Genomic DNA, 24,649 nt, shown 5'->3' on the forward strand with positions numbered 1-24,649 from the left:
ATGTGAGGATTTACACAGACTTCAAATAGCTTTGTAACAAACTACCATTGCAAGCAGTTTTGTATCAAGCTATTGGTGCAGGCATGTGACAACTGTCAGGGTGATGCTCTAACACCCAGTAAGACAGCTCAGTACTTCTCCAACAAGTAATACTTTGATAAGGCTATGCTGAGTGATGAATTAATACTTCCCATTAATTTGCAAATACCAAAGTCACTGCTCCATTATGCTTAAGACAGGAATTTAACTTGCTAAACAATAATAACAAAAACCTCCCTCCTAAGCTTAGAAAATAGCACGTGAAACAGATGCTCATCAGCACAGCTAACAGATATCCAAGCACAGCTCACATCCACTGAGCACCAGCAGCTCCAGGAAGCCAGTTGCTCTGTCTGCATCTCCAGCTGTGAAACCCTGGCAGGAGGAGAGCAGAAGCAAAATTAGCAGCCGTTGGGACCCTAGATTCTAGACAGGCATAAACACTAAATAAATGAGACCATTCAAGGAGCCGAATAGGTGCTGTGGATCTCAGCTCCAGTATGCTTTTCCATATTCCAGCCCAGTTTCTCTTTCTCCTGGTTAGTATCTACTCAGATTAAAGAAGGAGGGGAAAAAAGGAAAAAAAAAAAAAAGAAAAAAAAAAAGCATGCAGACAATTTACTGGATCATCTGCCCCATTCCCAGCTAGTGTTTCATCCAATCCATCAGGCTTGCTGTCACTGCTTTCCTTACAGGACTATTTCCTAGACAAGTACGATTTCTCTTACTTTTATGGAATTAGTCTTGATAGTTAACTTGAATTCTCACTTAATTTTAATACTTGGCATCTAGTTTAAATTAGTTTCTCTCTATGCTTGAAAAGTAATCATTATTGTATACTAATCAATGAATCTTTTGCTTTTTATTGCTTGTGGACAGCAATTTCATCCCTGCTGTCAAATAATCACAGGTGGAGTGATTGCTGTGGTAATTTGGGACTGGAGGAGCTCAGTTCAACCTCTTGTACTACTACAGACTAAGTGTGTGACCTTCAACAGGTCACTTAGTTACTCTATGCCTCAGTTTTCCCCTGGTAAAAGTGCGATGAGTGCATCTCCCCAGACATCCAAGAGATGAATTCAGACTGTACACTTTATTGGAGGATCCACACCTTTTTCTAAAACATTATATGGCAGGCCCATGTAAAGAGTGCTTAAAAACTGACCTGAGAAACCTAAATTTCAGGAGATTAAATCACCACTACAAGGGTACTACCGTACTACATCCAATTTCTCAGTCTTTCACGCATCTGTCGGTTCTCCTCCGTCCTCCCTACTGTCATCATCCTGTCTAAAAATGCCAGCTTTGTCCTTTATCTTCACTTTCCTTCTTTTCTCTCCCTTTCTGCACAGATTTTCATATTTTGAATCTATTACTTTCCATTTCTCTTGCTACTGCTGCCCTAAATTAAATTATGGAGCCACATTTGCATCTCTGATTAAAATGTGGCCTGTTCTTCATTTTAGGCTTGATTTAACACCCATCTTCTAGCTCTAATTACATCAAAAATATTTTCCCATTTAAATTGTTCATGCTGCCTATTGCCAGAGGAACTTGCTGGGGAAAATCAGTGATTAAGCAGACATGCTCTTTTGGAAATGTACAGAACCAAGAAGCAGAAAGTTGTACTGCTTTGAGAAACATCTAGAACGTTTCTCCTGCATGGATGGTTCAAACATGATAGCAAAGCCAGCCCACTGGCTAGAGGTCACAGAAGGGAAGGTCCTGTTCTCCCTTGCACCCCTCTGGAGTTAACACTGCTGCTCATATGACCCCCGGTGAGCTAGTTCAGAGAGATAAACCAGTCTTTTTTTTGCGGGGGTTAGCTCTGTGCCAGTTCAGCTCCCTGAATTTCCTCATCACAGGATCAGACATATGCTAAATTCTGGCAGAGCAGAAATGAGGGCAAGGAGGGAAACAAAACTGACTCTTTCAGCAGCAGCAGCATCTATCAGTTATGTTCAACGTTTCTGCTAAGCTCCTCTCTAATAACACTCCTAACCTTAAGTTAAAAGAAACTCTAAAATTAGCTCATAGGAGAGAACGCTTGTTCTTTCTACATATCTTAAGCCATGATAGCTAAAGTTGCTGTAACTGACAGCATGCAGAAGTCAGGATATTCAGAAACTTTGAATTTGGATGAGTACAGGAGACTTCACAGCAGTAGCACAGCTGTGTTGTTCCAAACTCCAAACCCTGCCGGTGCTCTTTTAAGAAATGTTAGCGGTAGAGGAATGAAACAGTAATAGCAAACCATAATGCTGCTGCACAGCTTAGCAGCTCTGATCTATACTCTGCTAAAGTCTTAAAAGTCATCTTTCAGTCATCAACAACTAATTATTGGCATGTCCGCTAATGAGTTTTGAGCAATAGTTCAAAACTAGTGTTTCTGTGAGAATCTCCTCTAAAATACTAAAAAAGATTATCTACATATTAACTTATATGGAATTATAAATTTAGCTTTAATAACATCAGTCTTTTCAACCTCCCTTCAGTCTCTGGTTAGAAGCATAAATGTAATTTGTGTTTCCTGCATGACCCTTCACTGCTTTTTTCCTCTCACACTGAGTGTACAAACTTGTCAAGCTGTGTGAGAACTCGGACAATGTTAATTCCAAGAGATCAGAGATTTTTAAAGAAATACTCTACAAAATCATATTCAGATTTGCAATTTCTAGAAGTTTAAGAGGTTCACACAAGATAAAACAAAAATAGTAAAGGGTCTTGACACTGCATCAAAAAAGGATAAGTTTCCCATGTCCAACCCAGAAGCTGAATATAAGAAGCTGGCAACTAATCAGTCATTTATTGACCACAACTCTTCAACAGAGTTGTCTTTAGAGAGCAAGTGGAAGAAGTTAGAGACGAATGGAGGAAGTCAGGCATTTTATAAACGCTTAGTGATCACTGTTTTTCAAGAAGACACATATGACTTAGGACATGAACCAAATAAATCAGGTTTCATTTCACTAGATTATAAAACTGTTTTGTAGTCTTACTGAAACATTACACTGTTTCCTCAAGCAGCTGGAATTAGACATCCTGTGTAGCATTAAATAGCCATGGGGTTAATCTTTTCTGACCTACAATGATATTTATAGAAAGAGAAACTATGCTGGCAAGAAAAAGAGTTTGTATCAGATTGTATTTCCTCATACCAGATTGACAGTATCACGCTCCAATATTTGTACCCAGAGGAAGACATCATGCTTTTAAACACGCTATTGTCATTATCTTGCAAGTAATATATTTTTGCAGACTACATTTTTTGTGTGTTAATATAAACAATAGTTGTCACCACCCACTAAACACAAAGTTAATGTTTTAATAGATATCATGACATGTCTTTCAAATACTACACAGGAGCTTATACTAAAAAAATATTACTTAGCTAAGAGAAGGACACTTTCCCTTTTCCTAGCTAGGCCTCAAGACATTATAGCAATTTAGATTTGTCTTGGGGACCTTAAGTCCAATGCTCTGTTTGCAGTCTCAACATTAAGAAAGAGGCCTCCGAGAGCTTTTAAAGATCTAAAAGGAAATCCTCACATTTCAAACATTAGAAATTTTCAGGTGACAGCCCTTGATGGAAATCCTCATTCCACTGAAGTGAAAAATGAGTTTCTAACAACCAAAATTCTGTTAAAACTATGAAAATGTATGCTACATTTATAAAGGAAAAGGAAGATGAAGCAATCAGTAGTTGGCCAGGTATTCAGAAACTTCTCCATGCTTATGTGAACATACTATAATTAATCCACAACCATCCAGAATAATATTATGTAAGGAGCATACATCTATCAAAACAGATTATCAGTGGGACTTTTGATTAATTAACAGAGGCATACAGCATTTGGAGGATTAAAGTAGGCATTCAGTACAGTACCACATAATAATCTTAATGGGATAAATGCTAACCAGAAGATAATGCCACAGCATGAATTAGAAAGTGAGGGTAATAAAACACTTGGGGAAAAAAGGGAATGTCCCCAAAATCAAGAATTATTTCCCCCATCCAACACCGAGGCACTGCCATGCTATGAATTAAAGAAAGCATCACCTTCCTGACAGCTTCAAAGCTAAAGAGGGAGAGAAATTTCCTCTCCCATTTTTGATAGCCTGCAAAACTGACAACTGAAAACATACGCATAATGCATCTTTCCCTTTTCCTTGCAAAGACAGACTTCTGAGTATGAACCAATTCAGTGCCATCAATCTAGACAGATCAGCCCACTGTCTGTTACTAAAAAACTTCAGAGGTACTACTATAGTGAGATTAACAGATCTCTTATGAATATGTCTGATTTCTAAGCATTTCAAAATACATGGACGAGGCTGATATTGGGAAAAAAAAACCCCACAAAACAAACAAAAGGGGGTCACACAACCACTACAGGAGAAAGCTATGAGATATAGCACAGGAAAGCTACAGAGCCACCCATAACGGATGGCAATGACCCAAGAAATACAGGATGCCACAACATTCACTGAATGAAGACCTGCAAGAACTAAAGTTCCCAGACACTTATGCAAAAACCAAAAACAGAAAACACCCAACCCACACACCTATAAGTAGCCTCAACTCTCACAAGCACCAGTCCCAAGAAGGAATTACATTTGCACCCATCCATCTACAGAGGTACGCTTACAGATGCTACGGTGGTGGTTTCAGTCCCTTTAATCAGTCGCAGATCTCATGTTGTTGAGGCACGATCCTGCCTTATTGTGGCTCTTGACCATTTACTGCCAACACTTCTGCATGAGCCAGCACTACCACAGGAGCTGGATCACGGAACTGACCTACTTCTAAAAATGTCGTCCCCTCCGCAGTCAAAAAACAGAGAATAAGTACAGCACAGTAGGAGTTAAAGGAGACCCAAGATTACTTCTTTTGAAATTGCAATACATTTGTGCCAGATTAAAAAGCATCCATGCACCACAGTTTGAGAGGGTGGAGGAAAAGACAGACATTTCTGTTCAAAAGAATGGGCATTTCCTTCTGAAAAGGGTTGAAATCTAACAGCTGTATATAATACATTATATTATATATATTATTATATAGTTATAACAGATTTTTCTTTACCTAAGATTACCTTAGGTAAAGAAGATTTTTCTTAACACTTTATGTCTAGTATCTCTTAGGCTTCTAATGTTATTTATTGGAGGAGTAGTTGCTATCAGTCCATCTCACACAGGGTAAAATGTGGTGGGATTTGCATCCTTGAAGAAAACAGCAGACCATACAGAATACTATCATAATGTTATATACAGAAAGGAAAAAAAGAATGGGGGAGAAACAGCAGTAGAGTTCTCCCATGCTGTCACCATCAGGTCTTGTGTGCAACACCACAGATGCAGCAGAGGTAACACCTCTGCAGATCACACCCAGGACTACATTGCATTCTTGGAAAGTTTCTGGGGCTTCAGTAAGGCCAAGATTTGGGCCAGCTGAGCTTCACTCCCCTTCCTAGGTGTGCAGAGAGACTCTGTGCAAGTGTGGTTAGCTGGCCCCTTTGTAACTTTAGGGAGCAAGTCACCAGCACAAAGAACAACACTGCCAAATGATGTACAACATTTTCTTCTTGTCTTTTAAACCTTCAATTTAGTAGATGTCTTTCACCATCTGATCACATGCTAAATGGTTGTCTGCTGGTTCAACTATAAACTGAAAGGGCAGCAGCACTAACCAGCATATATCCATCATATTTGTATATTTTAGAGGACAGAAAGAAACAACATAATCATCTCATCTTACTCCTGGCACAAACTCTATGCCGGCTGGACTTGGAAATTAAGCTGAACCATTCAACTGAGCTATTGTATCTGTGAAATTCAAAATTAATGTAGGGAAAATGCAGCATAGCAGCATCATTAAACATTGCAGTACAGATTTACCTAAATATATATTTACATAGATAATCCTCTTCCATTCCATCCTCTTTTCCTCAGCCTCAAAGCAAAAATACCCTCCCTTCTCAAGAAAACCATGTTACTTTAAAAGGACTTGGACAATTTATCATAAAAGCAATAGAGCATATTGAGATTCTGATGGTCTACATTTTCTCTCTTTTTGGAACATAACAAAAAAGTTTGTGGGAGGAAAGAAGGGGAAAGCTTTTTATTATTAATAAAGAAAGGAATACAGTATATTACAGGATATGCTCCAGGTTTTATCAGTCACTCAATTTGAACCATATATACAGTCCAGGCTAACGAAACCTTCCTTCTTAAAGGAGTTACACTGTGAACATACTAAAGTATAACTGCAGGATAAATATGCCATCAGTAGTAGATCCTGCATTTCCAAAAGCTAAGTCTCCATTGAAGCAAGTGAGGTTAAAGTATTTTTGTGGACTGAAATTTAATTAAAACAACAGACCTCATAATAACCAAGACAGAGTGCTAAGTTCTCCCAAACTTTTAAGCATGACTGTGCCCATCTCAAAATATATCAAAACACATTTTCCTTGAAATGCCATTTGTTTTAAGGACAGTCTGTGCTGCCAAAAATCTGTATGTTTTCCATGATTTTTCATTAAACAGATAGTTTTCCTTGGTACAAAATGTATGGCTTTCTAAGCTGCTGAACAGTGCAGCTTTAAAACCATGTTCTTCAATACAGTGACTATTTTGTTTGAGAAACCAGAAAGAGCACATTATGCAGGCCAGATAAAAACAACAATTCTTATCAGGATGAAGGTGACAAGCTAACATGGAGAGATGCTGTTATGGAAGCAGCAAAACCATTTTCACTGCATCTCTGTTAAACTTCCTTCTTAAAAAAAAGGCCAAACTTTTTTCTTTTTTTTTTTCTTTTTCTTTTTTAAATCATCAGCATTCCTGGCTGTTCTGAACATTTGTTAAAGGGTTTGTTGAAGCTTGCAACAAGGGTAAAGCCTGGAGAGAGGAGACTGCTACCATCAGTCCTGTCTGTCTAAGTTTGGAACGTGTAGGCCTCAGGGTGACATGAACAGAAGGATTATTGCAAATGGTGCTGGTAGGGAATCCAACGAAGGTAAGAGGCAGTAGCTTGATCACCCTTTCAGTCCAAGAAAAAGGAAAGAGGACCCTTGAAGACTATTTTGATGCAGGAGGCTGTGGGGTTAAGTAATGCCTTATTACTGTCAAATTACAGGTCGCACTGGATGTGGCTTAGAAGTCACTTTGAGTTTCACCAGCAACTTACCTAAACACGTGGTATAAACACAAAAGGTTAGAGTGTATGACAACAATATCTTTTTGGAAGTATTATGATGAGATTAGAAACGTCAACACTGTTCTGTCAACAGTTATAATGAATTACCTGTTATCTGAATTTACCTTTCTCTCTTTTCTGCTCCACGTAATGCAAAGAAATAGTGTAAGAACATAGCAGTATGCATTTACAATTCATTTTTTATTTCTGGGGACAGTTTCTGTATAAAATACACCTTCAATGTAATATATTCATGCATCTCGAAGGTTCATAAGAAATAAGCAGAGAAATGTAACGACTACACAGAAGAAACCAAGCAATTCCCTGGTTTCAGAGAGGCCAGGTGTAATCCCTGCTAAAGCCAACAGCAATATTCTGTGTCTGAAAGTTATTCTAAGCAACTAGCTAAAGACCCTGCAGCAAGCCAGTTGCTGATCATGGGGCACAATTCTATCTCTAGGCACCCAGGTTTACATTACACCCACTCAACCATAAAACCAATATCCAGACCCAAACTAGTTTTACAGTGTTTTTGGTTTGCTCTTGAAAAACAGTCTTCAGAACAGTTCCTTCCCATTCTGTTCAACTCCATGTATACTAAAAAAATGGAAATGAGCACCTCCAAATTGAGCTAAGTGGGGGGAAAAAAACGCTCCATGTACTAGACAAAATTAATTTGTTGCTAGCAATGAGTGCTGTTTTTAAAATCCATTTTGGACGGTGAGTTTAGCACAGACAACAAAATTTCAGTCCTTCGAGCAACTTTTATAATGTACCCTAATTACTAGAAATAAAATTCAGCACATAGTAGCTGTTCAAAAATGCTAGTATAATAAAATGTACACCAGTATCTTTCGTCCGAACCCTCGTTCCCTTTAAGCAGGGAAATGAACCCACCTAAATTAACTTTCTATTCTGCATATTCACGTGACTTTGTAATATATGCTTTGCCAAAGGGCAGGTTCTACACCAATTTTATGAAACTGGTTTAGCAAAATAAGCACCTGCCTGGTCCAAGCACAACAACCTGTTCCTGAATGCACCGCCCTTCAACAATAATGTGCTGTAGGTGGGGGCATGTAGTTTCTTCCACAAAACAACAAAAAGCAAGTGTCCAGGAGCAGCTGTCCCCACATGTTTTACGACATAAGCTAACCTCCAATTAGCAACTGTTTGGAAGAAAATTTTCCCCGGGGGCCTAGTTATCCAGTAATTGCATATGGCAGGGTTTCTTCAACATTCCTCCAAAACAGCTGGTACTGCACAGTGTCAACAACAGGACTAGATTGACTGATGGCTTGATTTGAAGCGTCAGCTAGTTTGCTCACAACGTGTTAACTGTTTTGGCACATACATAGGTGTAACCATCCCACTTAGATTAATGCAATCTGAATCAACATTGTTCTGTTGCCTGCAGCATTCACATTTTGACAGTTCCACACAGAGCAGGGCCATGCCTTTTTGGTTAGTCTGAGATTAAAAGATATCACTAGTAAATTTTACTTCTCTGAACAGTGTCTTATTCCACTGAAATGCAAGAAAGCTCAATTTTGCTCTGAGAATTTGAAAGAGAAAAGCCACCAGATTAGGTTGCAATCTCCTCAATAAACAAAGCTGTTTTGTTTAGTCTGGCCTGCCTTAAAAAAAAAAAACACAGAATGTGCAGAATTGAAGCCAGAAAGGATCAGCGTATTCTGCTTCCAGAACCAATTCTTGTTACTCCAGTAGCAGAGTTTAACTGAACTCAGGAAAATTAGAAGGTAGCATTCAAGTATCTTCACTTCCTTTCAAATAAGCAATGTATAGCCTGAGCTTTGTCATCTTTAAACTGTGTGAGGCGTTGTCCAAATATAAATCCAAACAGTTCCTGTGCTGCACTGAGCTCCCACTCAGAAGAAGAGACACAACAACAAGCGACATACGTCTTTAAAACATGTAGGTGGTTCTGCTTTTTACTTGTTCCTCCTTTTCTGCTCCTGCAATGCTCCTCTACTGTTACTTCCTGTATCAAGACTTCAAAACCCACCTACACTTGCAATGGACAAGGAGGGGCAGCGATGACAAGCTCAAGGAAGAGATACACAGTGCCTTAAGTCTTCACTGCAAGAAACATCCATCTTGCTCTGCTCCACACACCTTCCAGCCACATGCTGTGATCACCGACCAGGCGCCTGCCCTTGTGTTGAAAAGGAAAACTCAACGTATCAGGAGACAGAGGAATGCATCTACTCACAAGTTCTGCTGAAAGGGTTTTTTTTTTATTATTTTTTGTAAAAGATACCTTCACAGAAGAAAACAAAGCTAGAGGTTACACAGAGTATCACTTTGGGTTAACAGGGAACAGACAGGGGTTCCCTTTTAAAAAGTTACTAACTTTGTCCTATTTTAGCATCTAGGAGCCATAGAACAGGATCTCCACTGTACTTGCTCCTGTGAGTTTCTGCCCAGTTTGCTCCTTTTTATACACCCTTGCTGGTCTTTCCTTGATGTAGGCGGAACTAGGTGCACAAGCTACCTCTAACAGGAGATATTGCAGTAGAGCATCATCATCTGTATTACAGCCATAATCACAATGCTTGGCACAGAGCCACTCAAGGTATCTGTGACAAAGAACGTGTAGAACAGGATAGCCAGATTCTTCCTTAGAGATTCACAGGAAATCTTACCATTTACCATCATCTGCCTCCTGTCATTTCAATGCTCTGCTCAGAGCTGGGAAAAAACAAAACAGTACTTCTGCAGAGAGGTACTAACAGCTGCTGCTCCAGCAAGGCAGAAGGAAGTAAGTTGCCATGGTGCCAGGGAACATGAAGAACATAGATTCAATATGACTACCTGCCTGCTTGATTAGCAGAGCATATACACTGAGCCTCTGCCTGTAACAAGAATAACCGCACCCTAAGAAATAGCAGTCTTTCATTTGAGAGAAAAAGCAGTACGCAAAAGAGACAAAAAAGGAAGGAAACATCTTATTTGGCAAAAGTAATCAAAAAAGAGATTTTACCTGCACACCCTGCATACTATTCCAATGCAAGAGGTAGCACATGTCAGCCTTGATACCTACAGCTTCCTGCTAACAGGAAAATGAAAACTTACCCAGTTCCCTGGGTCCAATTACAGTGCTATCTCACAGCCAAAGTAAACAGCAGAAGGCAAGAGGACAATCACCTCACTTATGTGTTACCCCTGGGATACAAAGCCTACTGGGAGCATCAAGCAACAAGAAGTTCCATGCGGCTGACAAGCAAGTCTGACTTGCATTTACTGGCACTTCTCTTCAAATTCATCTCTCTGGTTTTGGAAGGTGCTTTTATCCATTTTTTCCATTTCTCCTGTCAGGAAATGGGAAAATTAAACAGAAGTGAAGCAGTAGTGCTGTTTCATGACCAAAGCCAAAGCCCACCAAGCTAGAAACAGGACCATGAAGGTGAGGGAAAGCAAGGGAAACTATGGGAAACAATCTTACAGAACTGAGTTTCTTTCCATTCTGCAGGGCTGTATCAGTTTCAACATGGCTTTTAGATTCATCTCGTTAGCAGCATATCTGACCTTCCAAATACTTGTTAACTATTTCTAAATTTTTTGCTAACATTAAAAAGTAGATTCATACAGTATCTCCCACCCCCAAACCAGCTGCTCACAAAGACAGCCCACAGGGCTCCTACTAAGCACTGTTAAGTTCCTGATCAGCTTGCCCCTTCGCCATCAGCATCCTACAGCCAGCTATATTGTACTGATTAGGGGGAAGAGAGAGAAGATGGGGCAGGACAGCCAGGACACCAGCAGCTTCTCATGAGCAAACAGAAAGCCTACTGGAGAACAGAGCAGGGAAAGGGTTTCTAGCCAGGTCTCCACATTTGAAACACCACAGCAGAATGCCTGCCTCCCCTGAAGTTAATGAGAGCACACCACTTAATCACATGCTCACACTGCTAGGGGTCAGTGAGAATTACTGTGCACCCTCCCTAACTCATCTGCAACTCCTGGAACTCTGAGGACCTGGGAGCAAAAGCAGAGGAAAAGACAACTGCTTGTTCCAGTGGCTGAGCTAGGAGATCTGGTGAAGTTCTCAGCACACAGACCAACCTTGTCACCAAGCCTACGTGGATTCCAGGCTCTGAGATATGAAGTAAATACTCGTGCTGCTCTAAGCACAGAGTGGCATTTTGATGCCTTAAGCCACTGTAGTAATTTAGGCTAGCTAAAAATACGAAGGTGCCTGCTCCACTTTTAGGGAGCACATCAGCCAGCAGCTTGCCTCGTGACAAGACAGACCCCCCCAAGCTGTACTTTTAACTGTAAGCTGAGGAGATGCTCCAAATTTATAACATGATGATCTAAAAATTAGGCTAACTAACTGTCACTTAGTTCCATGATCAAGACTATCACCACAGTGGAGCTTAAATATTTAATGTCCTCTTAAAAACATAAGTAACAGATCATCTCTCCCTCTCTGCCCATTTCTCCAGCTAGGAGAAAATTTCATAGACTCCCAGAAGAATTTAGGTTGAAAGGGACCTATAGACATCATCTAGACCAAACCCCTGCTCCAAGCAGGCCCAACTTCAAAATCAAATCAGGTTGCTCAGGGCTTCATCTGGCTCAGTTGTGAAAATCTCCAAGGACAGAGATTATGCAACCTTCCTGGGTGCCTGCACCAGTGCTTGGCTACTCTCATGGTGAAGAATTTTTTCTTTATGTCCAATTGTAACATCCCTTAATATTCCCTTTGTCATCTATCAGCATATGGCTACCACCCTCTAACTGCCTTTGCTTTCCTTTTCACTTTATTTTTTCGATAGCATTTTTTTATACCGCCCAAATTTTCAAAATTATTATCTGACAGTCACTTGAGTTTTACAGTTTCCAGTCTTCGTTCTAGAATCCTATAGTATCTGCAGCATTTGTACCTGAATTACCAAGCTACTAAAAACTTTTGCCTTAAAACTGCCCAAATTTTCTACTTCTGTGTCCTCTTAATGAATTTATTTCCTTCTGTAACCTTAGAAAAAACTGTTTTGTGGAGTTTTACTCACCATCTACTTTCGTCTCCTTATTCCTTCCCTTTCCCTCAATAATTTCACTATAAATAAATCAACTTTATTTAGATGACTCAAAGGAAACAATGGAAAATCAGAAGCCTCTTAAACCCTGCCAATACTTTTGGTATTCTTGTTAGTGGTAAACAAAAAATATTACGAATTTCCCTTAAAGTAATACTTTTAGTAAAAAGACAAAGCTATTGGTAAAGTATCAGTTTTAGCATCCATCACAATTTCTTCCTAAAAACACATCACCTTAATATTCTTGACTGCAAAGCCAAAACTCAGCAACAACCAAGCAAAACAACTGGAAGAAACAGAAAGAACAATTGATGGGTGAGAGGACTGAAATTAAGATACTAAGAGAGATGAGATCTGAAGACTGAATTATGTTGCTTTTTAGAGAGGCATTTTCACAGGAACTGTTTGACATTTAGGAAGCAAGACAGCTACTGCTCTAGCAATAAGCAGTAGCCCCAGCTAAAATAAAATAAAAAAGAAAAAAAGATAAAGAAAAAGAAAAAGAAAAAAAAGGCAGGAAGGAGATGACAAGATCTAAGGACTAAAGCAACTCAAATCATGCCCTTTTGTTTCATGGCATGAAATCCACGTTTTCTTTTCAAATTGTCACACACTGGTATGAGGTTATCATGCTATCACAGCATGCGGACTAAACAAAATTAGATACACAATCTGTTCTTAGGACATAAGTGAGTGGGTAATAAGTTTCTGCTCTCAAATATGAAATCATTCATTGTGACTTGATCCATAGGGCAAGCTTTTTCTATTAAGAAACTCCAAAAGGTTCAGTGTGCAGCAGAGACCCAAAGCTATGGACTGACATAGGGTATTTCAATATCATGGTACAACGACAGAAGGCATGTTACAGCTGACTCTTTCAAAATCAGCCCAGCAAGAACAACAGTCTTTTAATAATAACTGTCACGTCAGCTTTATTCAAGATACTTTATAAACCAGTAGCTCACTACACATCCAACAGAATTATGCCCCCTAGGCAGAAGACAGAGGGACAAACTTGTCCAGCAATAATCTCAATGACCCCCAGCAGCCAGTTTTTGAAGATGTTTTAATGGGTTCTGGGGAGAGCCTCTTTAAAAAAGATAAAAGGGCAATGGAGTAGAAGATAAGAGAAATGGAAGATCCCTATGGATTCAGTTCTCCAGCAAGCACCTGTACTTGAATACCTCAGAATACGAACCACTAAAAATATTCCCTGAATGAGGAACTTACTTCCTGGCAATACTGCAGAATCCCTTCTTTAGTTCTGATGCAGGTCTTGGTCCCGGATGGGTCAGATTCCCATTTTCCATTCTGAACATTCATGTGCATATTGAGTTTGCCACAGAACATGGCAATTTGGGGCTCTGCCAACAATCCGGCATTTCCATCAGCAGGCACCTGGAAGGAGAACAAAAAATAAGTTTTAAACTCATGACTGACATTTCAGTTCATCCAAAGCAGTAACAGCCCAAACAAGCCCAAATCAATCATTGGCATACCCAATGCCCATACGGCAACAAAGACAAAAATTATTTGATTCAGGCAGATTTGAGAGACATAAACAAAATTTCCATAAAAATTCAACATGCTATGGCATAACAAAGTCTAAAGACGTAAATTCCTTTAGGCAAAAAAAGTCTTTTTATTGACTTGGGCTAAACATGAAACAACATACATAGCTGGAACACACGATTACATAAATTTAACTTGTATGCTGGCATTGCGTGGGGTGAGGTCGCTAACAATTAGCCAAAAAGTAGCAAGTTTTCTCAAGAGTGTGTTTTTTGGGGTTTTTTGTTTGTTTGTTTGTTTGAAGACCATCTCTAGTTCATTTTCATGTTGAGAGCACAGGCTCTATTTCAGAAGTCTTATATAGCTAATGGGTTAAAAGTAAAGCCTTCCATCTACGCTTTGTTCTGACTGAACCTTAAAGTAGAGTGGTTGAAGTAACAACATGGGAGTGTTAATGGTTACGTCTAACTCTTAATAACATATTACTAAGAGTAATACCACCTATGTGAATAAACATTAAAACACACAAGCTTAAGATATGCTACCTGAAGTGCTCTTCCTTGCCTATTGCAGGTGCACTGTCTACAATGCTTCAACCCTGCCCAACACCACAAGGTGTTTCCCTTGTTGAAATGCCTGTGTGCTATCAGAGTAAGGAGTTAAACATTAACGTTACCCTCAGCAATTGCTGAATTGAATGTGATTCTGTAGCGTTTATTAGCTTTCTACATGCATTTAGAAAGAAAAGCTAATTAACCCTCTTCTCCCACAAACCTTCAGGTTGGTTTAAATACTGAACCTGCCTCATACATGGGCAAAGCAGAAATAAGCTCTGTGGAGCCTCACTTAGAATTGTCTTATTTGAACATTATTCCCTCCCAAAACACTTTATGTTTATATGAAGCACTTTTATGAAACTAAATACACTAAAGATTCTGTTCCACTGTTTTTATATGTGGGCCTTTTGACCAGTACCAGAAATCACCCCAAGAATCTCTATTATGATTCCATAAAAACAGGAAAAGACTCCAAGTGTCCTGTATTAAAAAAAAAGCCTATAAAACCATCCTTTCTGTAAAGTGCACCCTACCTCTGATTTCAGCAGTGCTAGGGATGAAGATGAGTTACACAATCTCAAGATGCTGAGTAGGGAACGAAATCATTTAAGAGTAGATAAATCAGTAGCTGAAATGAATGAATCAGCAGGTCTACCACAGCAGTAGTGTTAGGCAGAAATGTCTGGCAAGACTACAACAGAAAACACATGACCAACACTAGTCTTAAAGAATCTGCTTCCAACCAAGCATGGACTAAATCATACTGTGTAAATCATAATCTAGATTATAGAAGGCTGAAAAATTAAGTGGACATCAACAACACCAACCAGGTGAGCCTCCTCCTCAGTACAACTCTTAGCGTAAGGACCATATGCTCCACACAGCCCAGATGCACCTGTTTTATCATTGTTCTGTAGAGATTTTCGTACCATGTAGGTATTAAAATTCTTCCATCCCACAGTCCAGTGATATTGTTGATTATTACACAAATGTACACAAAAAAGCATATTTCCACCATCCTCATTCATTAAAAAGAGACAGACAGATTGATTTGAACAACAGCATGATTTATATTATGGAGCTAATCCTCCTCTGCCTGACCTGCCACTTGGCACTCCGTTTTGCAGTCCAAACAGAAGTGTAAAACTATTTGTAAGATTCTGTGCAAAATTTCCTATACAGCAGAATAAAATGACAACTGCAAATAAAACTGGAGAAGTTGTATTAACATTTTTATTAAACTCTTATTTTACATTCAAAATAGAATTAAGAGAAGTCCTCTCACATTTAGGCCAAAACAGATTTACACAACATTTACATTTACAACACATTTAGGCAAAAACACAATGCTCAGACTCTCATCCAATGTTTTGTCTTCATGCTTTTTGTGCACTTTTACCACCAGCGCTAACTGAATTCCCAAATCCCTTCAGAAAAATAAAACCAAATTAACTGCTAGAAAATCCATAGCATACAAGGGTTTAAGGAGTAGACAGAGAAGGTTACACAACTAACCCTTCAACTCTGTTTAGCTCTTTACATTTTGCACTACAGGACTGCGGTTCCAGGAACGACTGCACTAGTACAAACAGCGTGTTGACACCAGATGGATGAGGGGTCCCTCCTCATCTTCCCCCCTTCCCCTTTTCCTCCCCCAGCTTCCAATTTCTCCACTGGAAAGACTTATGGACCCTTCCTTGAGTGACTAAATGCACCACCCCAACAGAAAGTAGTCCTGGTCTTTCTCCCCCCCACCCTTTCCTCTGGGCCAGCTTTCTCCCGAGTTTCCAGATCCACCCAGAGGAATCCAGCAGGGACTAGAGAGAGTACGCAGCACAGAGCAGCAGTGTGCAAGCAGGAAAAGGAAGGGAGGAAGGAAGGGAGGAAGGAAGGAGAGAGGAGATCATCCTTCCCCCTTCTGCATGGGAAAGGCCGGTAGATCACTTCACATTGTTTCATGGAGCCACATCATAACACAAATCAAGAGATCCTTTATTCAGACGTTCTGCCCTTTGGAAAACAATCGTTCATCCTACTTTAAATGTATATGCTTAAACTATTCAATTCAACTTTAACATCTGGGAAACACAAGGCAAAGGCAAATCTCTTCTTAGTGCTACATTCGTTATGAGGAAAGTCACCAGCTACTTGCTGCCCCTCATGTTCTGAAGCCATCACATTCGAGATACTGTACAGTGCAAGATACTGTACAATATGCAATCATATTTAAATATCTTGTTTAACTTGTAATCTTTTAGCCAGAAGCATTCTCAAGAGAAAATTTACAATTCTTTTAAAAATTTAGGAAAAACTGAAAAAACAAGGCAATTGTCTTACAATAGGTATTCATATGCAGCATCTTAATTTCCCCATTCTTCATTAAAAAAAAAATCTTCATAAGTTTTATATGCCTACAGTGGTAAAAATTTGGCATCAAATAGATATTAGAGGAATCAACATCTAACTACCCTACTACATTAGATTAACATTGTAAATTAACATGCCACAATTAAAACAAATATTTCAGTTTTTAAAAAAGGAGGGGGGCATGTATTTTCCTGCCCTCTTTAAGATGCTACATACTACCCCAATTCAGCCTGGAAAATGAAGCACTTCAGGAACATTTCTGTTGGCAGAGATTTCCCTTTACTACGTCAACTCCTCTTCTACTGTGAATCTAATAAGCTTTGTACAATTTAACAGTCAGCCATCATTGGCCTTTAACAGCTAAGTTTCCAGAAAGTAATTAGAGAATATTCCAGTAACTGGGATGACACGTTAACTAGCTTGCCTTCCTCTGTGCTTACATATTCTAACATCTCAAGAAGCTCAGGAGAACATCTCAAACGTGACGTATCTACAACTGGAATACTGAGGCAAGTATTTGTAGCTTGCCTGGGAAAAACTTGCAAAAAATCCTCCACTTTACAGGACTTTTTTCCTTATAGATGAAGCACAACTCTAACACAATTTTAATAAAAATAGAAGTGAGGGGAGACATGCGTGACAGAAACGGACTCTATTCACAGATATTTTTAAATTTCTCAATCAGCTTACCCAATCAGTACCTCCATTGAATTAATATAGATTTAATGAAAACAGGTCTGCCATTTCATGACTGCCAGGGGTGCTTTTAGTGTACGCAACAGTCACAAAATAGCAGATTTTAAAAATTTTCAGTCAAAATCAGAAGCTGTAGATTTATGGAGGCTTTATCTTGTGGATTTCAGATGGGGAGGTTTCTTTTTTTTTCTTTTTTTTCTTTTTTTTTGTCTTAACTAGGAAGGGAGCTAAAATTAGAAAAAAAAGGAACAGTTTACTCAGGGTGCTATCAATTTAATAACATGACAACCTATGAATGTCTCCTTACAATCCCATTCCCTTCAGAAGGGAAAGAGACTTCTTCCCCTAGTTTAATCAAATTACTAGAGCAAGTCATGATCACATTTAGCTTTCTGGATTCTGAGCTGACAGGGCTATACTAATTAACTGCTCAGCACAGCACTTCATCTTATTGATTAAGACAGCTAAATGTTTCTAATCATAAAGAAATACAGGAGCAATTAACAGACACTGTAAACAGAACTGAAGCATTTAGATCATGATCATGAATAATTCAAATGCTCAGCTTCCAAGGTTGAACTCCTTCAGAATGACCTTAAAGCAAGCATAGTAGGTTAATGGATTCGTCTATTATATCTCTGGTTAAGATGAAACACTGAGTTTTCAAATTAACTTTTTGTAAATACCTGGAGTGGAATTAACACTTTTTCAACCATTTTGAATCTTTTATCAGAAAAACGACAACTAAAGTTAAACTAGTTAATACCTGAAAGTAAACACTTACTACCACTGTGTAGCCCTGGTACTTAAACTGAAAGCTTCTCACTTTCAGCAGTAAGCAGCAATTTTATCCATTGCATTTTCAGTGTGGTATCTGTGAAATCTGCAGTTACACTGCAAAAGTTTTAACAGGCAAATAGACTTATTGTAGAAAACAAATTGTCTTTGTGCTGCTATCTTGCTGCTCTTTCTCTAAAATAACAGGTTTCCAATCCAAGATTTTAACACCTGATTTTTCATATCAGGAGAAAACGAAAAGTTCATCGGCTATGGCACTTTTGTGATTCGCTTCTTGAGAAAACTAGCAGCTTCTTGCTTTTCAGGAAGCTACTTGTGTGGAAACAGTTGATGTTAATTAACAAAGACCTTTCTGCAGAGATGATGGTTAAAACACAACAGACAATCCAGAAACATTTTTGATGACAGAGCAAAGGAGTGTGCTATAAGATACCTTGGCCTTACTAGTCCCAGATTTATGAGAAAACTCCTGCTGGACTTGTGCTGACACTCGAGCAATGTACCAATTAAGAGAGTACCACTACAAGACCTCCCTTCACTCTATTCTGCAAGCACACATATAGCATTGTTACCTCTATTTCCCTCAAACATAAAGAGTCAGCAAACACAATGACAAACAGTGTGATTCTAGCATTAACAAAATGGGAAGAGGGAGCATTCCTATATTTTTTATGAACTTTTTTTTTCCTATTAAATTATAAGCAACTATTAACTCCTCTGGTTTAATGTTACAATTCCTACACGAATTCTTTGAAAGCGCAACAGATTTTGTCTGTTCATTTTAAATACATACATCTCCTCCCCTCCCTGATCATTAGACTGATATGAGCACATAATTCCAGAAGCATTTCATCCTGGCCCAAACTCAGTAAAGCATAGACAGAAATTTTCTAGATCACTGGCCACAAACCTGTGACTACCACATCAAGCTATATAGGGTGCTGCACTGTTTTACATATTGCTTCTCTCTGCCATGATTCTGACTGTAACAAAATGCATAGGTAAAAAACACAAAAGCTGAAATCCATAAAGCTAAAATGCATTCTATGTACTTGGTCCAAAATAACTAGCTATTTTAAATAATGGATACTTTAAAGAAAAACATTTCTGGTTCCTTCCCTTTTCTCTACCCCACCCTGCACTGCCATCCTACGTAACAAGAGGCTTTTTGTTATTTTACCAATTACAGTAAAAGAGCAAATGAAAACTTGGTATGAAGATGCATCATGTTGACCCTCTTGCCAGTGCCCCACAACTGAATTCAAGAGCATTCCCAAGATACCTGCTCTTTCAGATCAGAACCTTAACTTCAAGGGATCTCATTTTAAACTAGGGCACAGATTCCTAAATTAAGAACTGTAAGTTAGGCAACAAATTCAGGAAAGCATTTGTGCAATTTAAATTTGTAAGGCTGACTGATATCACATAGGAAAATGAAAGAAATATGAAGCCTTTCACTTCCAGGCTACTTTGGTTTGAACTGGCCTCATTACTCATCAGTGGGGTCTCTAACACTGCCCACTCGCTTCTTATCTCACCTATCTAACCTGCGGTCTCCTTCACCTACAGAAATCCCAGTTCCAGGAACAATTCAGTAGCTATTTGTGTTTTAGCCTTGCTTTAATATGACATGTAATTCCGAGCTGATAAAACCTGCATGCCAGTTTCCAACCTTGCATTACATTTCTGCTAGTGTGTTCAGCAGGGCATCTATTGGTAGAAGCAAAGTGGAAAAACCAGTAAGCAGAAGATAGCCTTACAACATTCCTCCATACCATTTCATCCATCTTGCAAGCATTCACATGTGTTCACCTCTGACATATTCACCTAAACTCCTTGTGATTTCGAATCATTTTTCCGACTTCACTTTTTATGGCACAGCTGGCTCTGCCATACATTTTTGCCTCTCCCCAAAGCTAACAGCTCTGAAGGCTAAACATTGCATGACTTCTCCAGCTGACACGCTACGTATATCTAGGCTATGCTGCCGTTTGAAGAGTAAGCTTCACCCAACACCCCAGCTATATTTTTACTAGGACTGCACTAGAAAAGCTTTCCAGGGAATGAATGGTGTGCTAGAAACTTCTGATGAGTTTATCCTGAGATTTCCAAGTAAGAGATTTTAAGTTATTTATATTCCATACCACAACAAGAGAAAAAACACCACTCTCTTCAGACCTCTCCCTGCCACCAACAAGTTTGCCTGAAAGACCTTGAGCATCACAGCACTTTGGGATTCCTATCCAGTTTGTTTTATCCAGGGACTACATCCTGGTTATGCTGCACTATCACAAAAAACCTGTGGAAGACAGTAAAAGTCTTTCCATTCGCTTTGGGGATTTTTCAGACAGCCGTTTAAAACTAGATTAAAAAAAAAGTCTTGAGCTCTGAATTATCTGATCTGACCGTCTCTATGGTCTTCTCTCTACTTTCTACCTTCCTCAGATAACTTCTACCACCGCAATACAAAAGACTCACTAGATGGCTATGAAATGGTCGCAAAGTGTAATGGATTGTGCTGTACACCATTCTTCTCAGACTAACCCTAAACCAGGTAGCCACTTTAAAAACTATAACCATATGCATTGTTTCAGAGAATCATGCTTACAATACACTTCTAGTTTAAATAAAAACATACTGAAAACCAACTAAATGACTGATGGTACTTCAACAATAATTCTGATCCCAAGAACTTATTTTTCTGTAATAACAGACGAGGATAATTCAAAATAAAAATGCAGTATGGTTTGTGTAACAATTGCTATTTCATACAATTGTTATTTTGACGTATGTAAAATACTGGGCTGTATCACCACAGGTCTCACTCAATTCATACATCCTTCATTAGAACTTTAGTAAGAAGCCAGCTCAACCTTAGATTGCATACTCAAGCAAGACTTGCAGTTAGCCTAAGGAAAAGTTCAGTGTATAATGGATACAGCTTCTGGGAAGGAGACCATTTTGCCTGTGGATCAGCACGTTGCTCTCAAATAAGTATTTTACTGAAGAAGCAAATACTGTAGAGCACAAAAGTAGCAGATTTAGTAAGAAACATCAGAAAAGGAAGGGAGAGATGGGGGACAGTTTTTTGCAGCAAACAGCCTCAATTAGTATCAGCTATTTGGAAACGGTTCCTACAAAGCTCTCACTCCAGTAAGATCTAACATTCAGGAATCAACAGTCAGAACTACTGAAAGCAAGATACCAGAACACCTCGGACCTGTTCAGACTTACATTAGGAAACAACACCAGCAGCTGTAAAAGCCTCATTTACATTGGACCTCACCTTCTGCAGAAAAGGTTGCTGGACCTCAGCTGTTAACTCGAAGGATTCTTAGGCAGGTATATTTAAGAAATTTACTACTTACAGCACAGTCTAACACACCTCATTCTGGTTAGCTCTTTACAAGACACAAAATTTGGATGATTTAGGTTTTAATGAACTGAAGGACTGGGCTGGTTATGCGAATTATCTCCTCACGTAGGTGGCAAATAGGTAGGTGAAGGAGAAGACAACAAAGATGTCTGGATGGAATAAATTACCAACTTCAGGACTGCAACAGGCATTTTAACATTACACTGGAAGTTAAAGGTAAAAGGGAACTTTGTTATTGTTTTGTCAAATAAATAGAAATGATCTTCTCTGAAGCTATATTGTGTTCTTTTAAATTTATGCACATCCATCTCTTCCATTACACATTTATGTGACATTTGCTATTACTACAGTGAAAGAAAAGAACAAGAGAGCTGGTACTTTTGCCACTGGGTTCTTCTGATCATTCAAATCGCTACCAAAAAAGAGGTTCCAATCAAAAGGTGGTAGGTAAAGAATCAAATTTTGTTAGTGTCAGCAAAATACAATGAAAGGGCTGCTAAAGTTTACTGCCTGGTTTTTTTTTTTAACTTTAAATTCTGATGCACTACTCTGTCTAAATAAAACTAAATCCTGAATAAGAGGAAGAAAATTTGAAGCTTTCCTCTATAGGTTGCATTCACTTTCTTCCCTTAGTTCCATATTGCAAGATATGAGACATACGTATAAAAACTCTGAACCACAACTGATCTCCTACTCTGCACGTCTTGAGTATTAAAACAAACCAGAAATATCAACATGAAGTATCCTAGACATATGCAAAAGACAATGTTTAAACCCCCAAATAAATATCAAGTGGAACTGAGGTAAGAACCAATTTCAAGATAAGTCTCTGCTCTGCAAAAGTTACTGATAAAACCTATTGAAATACTACTGATTTTAATGGAGATATCCAGTATCAGTTTCACCACAAAACAAGAGAAAGGCCAGGTGCAGTGATTTTGTCCCATGCAAGCTGTCTTAACATTTAAAATGCAGGTCCTTCCTCCATCTGCTGACAGCCACCAGAATTCCAACTGGAAATATTTAATCTGATGTCTCCAGGATGTCAAGCCAACTAGTTCACAATGATCTCCACAATTTCAATGTTAAAAACAGACAAAAAAAAGATTACGTAGAGACTCCAAGTTTCATTTGAAATCTAGCACATGCATCTGGGTATGCATGCAACCCTATTGCATATTCCATGATTATTCATATTCCATGATATTCATGATATGAATATTCCATGATTGGAATCAGCCCATTTAAAGTATACAGAGATAGAAACTCCAATTCAATAATAATCTGTCTCAACTGATTCCTGAATAACTAGTCTTGTCAAAGGTGTATCTAGCTAAAATAAGCAAATTAGTGGAGAATTTTATTCATCATGTATGTTTTCATCATAGCCAATGAGTTGATTCATTCACATGCATTCTCTGCCAAGAAAAGCTTTCTGCATTACAATACAATTAAATAATCTGGAGCACCAATCTACATAGATAAGCAGCTTCTATACAGTAGCACTGAATAACATAAAGCTACAGTCCAGTTTGTTACAATAATGCCTGTAGTGGCAAATCTCTCCTTGACTAATCCTAAGGCTCTCAGGCAGATTAGTCTCCCAAAGAACAACTCATGCAATACAAATTACATTAACAGCAACTATTTGCTTTATTTGTATTCTGCAAAAGTAACAGATAGAAACATATTTATGAAACTGTAATCATGTATTATTTTGTCTACTTTACATAAGACCTCAAAGAAGCAGCATGTACTTTTTTCCTGCCTCTCAACATATCATTAAATAACACTTAAACCAATTAGCACGTAGTCTCCAACTAACTGTAATGTCATGCTTGGTTTTTCCTGATCTGCAGCATAGAGAATTTTTGTATTTGGAGCAGTAATCACAGTATATTAACAAGTTTTTGAAGACCAAATAAAACACACTTTGGGGGAAAAAAACACTATTCATCATCTTTTCTCACTGTGGCGGTAACTGTTAGAAGCTAGACACCTAGATCAGGGTTAAATTTCTAGAAAGGAAACTACCTAAATTTACACTGCACAGAAATAACAACTACTTGTCTGAAAAATATTATTTCAGTGAACCACATACTGTTTAGATCTCTACATAAATAAAATACACTGCTCTAATACGTCATAAAGCGTTAAAACCATGAACCTTATGGTTTTGGTATAGGAAAAGATAATTATTACAACTTTGAAATTTAGTAATTAAAATAAGAGTTGAAGTTCTGAAAGAAACGATATGATGTGCATCACAGAGGTAATGGTCAATGCTGACAGCAGATTCTCCCTAAAAAACAGTATGGGCATTTCAGGGATCTGCGTTCCAGTTGTAGTAGTCATTTCCTCTTCAGAGGTCTGCACCTTCATGCATGCCACCCTGTTGTTTCCTTCTTGTGAGCAGCTAAATCTTAAAGTACTTAAAAATCTTCTTATTTGAGAATAAGGAATTTGAAAATATCTTTCAAGTACGGGTTTTCAGGTTTTTTGCCTACTCTCAGAGAGAAAGCACTGTTAAGAATTCATCCTTTAAACACGGACATTAAAAAAAATTCCAATAAAATGCCAAAGACTGGGATCAGAAAATGGCTCCATAAGAGAAAGTTCATGAAGTGCATAACCGCGTTTTTTAAGTATGATACTTTGGATCATGAAAAGAAAAAAAGAGGACGAAATCCAGCTGTTTTACAATTAACTTTTGTCAAATAATAATGAAACATTTACAAGCCTGGTCAATTTAGGACAAAACAAGGTAACTTCTGGCAAGGCCACCGAAATGAAGCAGTTTAACTACTGATTAGATTGTTTTTAAAATAGGTGTTTTGGAGGATTTTTGCATTTTAGAGAGCATGCCGCCCTTCCAAACATTTATTTGATTTCTAAATGTCAGATTAAATACAAGACAGAAAAAATAAGACAGCATGTAAGCACTGAGAGAGACAGGATGTAAGAGAGAATTTATTTCCTTGCTATCTTAAGCAGCAGTATAGCTATTCCTTTACCTTCCCCTCTTCCAGCCCTGGTCATTTAACAA

The 24,649-nt window shown here is 38.5% G+C and overlaps 1 protein-coding gene across 4 annotated transcripts in view; it reads right to left on the reverse strand.

The window, feature by feature from the left end:
- The window catches only part of APP (amyloid beta precursor protein), a 232,963-nt gene that overhangs the window by 168,508 nt on the left and 39,806 nt on the right, over positions 1–24,649 (reverse strand). For all 4 annotated transcript variants that reach the window (XM_064523722.1, XM_064523718.1, XM_064523713.1 and 1 more), the window contains exon 2: positions 13,528–13,695. In XM_064523722.1, the coding sequence (XP_064379792.1) occupies positions 13,528–13,695 (168 nt within the window). The remainder of the gene's footprint in view (positions 1–13,527; positions 13,696–24,649) is intronic.

The sequence above is a fragment of the Dromaius novaehollandiae genome, chromosome 1, assembly GCF_036370855.1.
Source record: "Dromaius novaehollandiae isolate bDroNov1 chromosome 1, bDroNov1.hap1, whole genome shotgun sequence".
NCBI classification, from domain to species: domain Eukaryota; kingdom Metazoa; phylum Chordata; class Aves; order Casuariiformes; family Dromaiidae; genus Dromaius; species Dromaius novaehollandiae.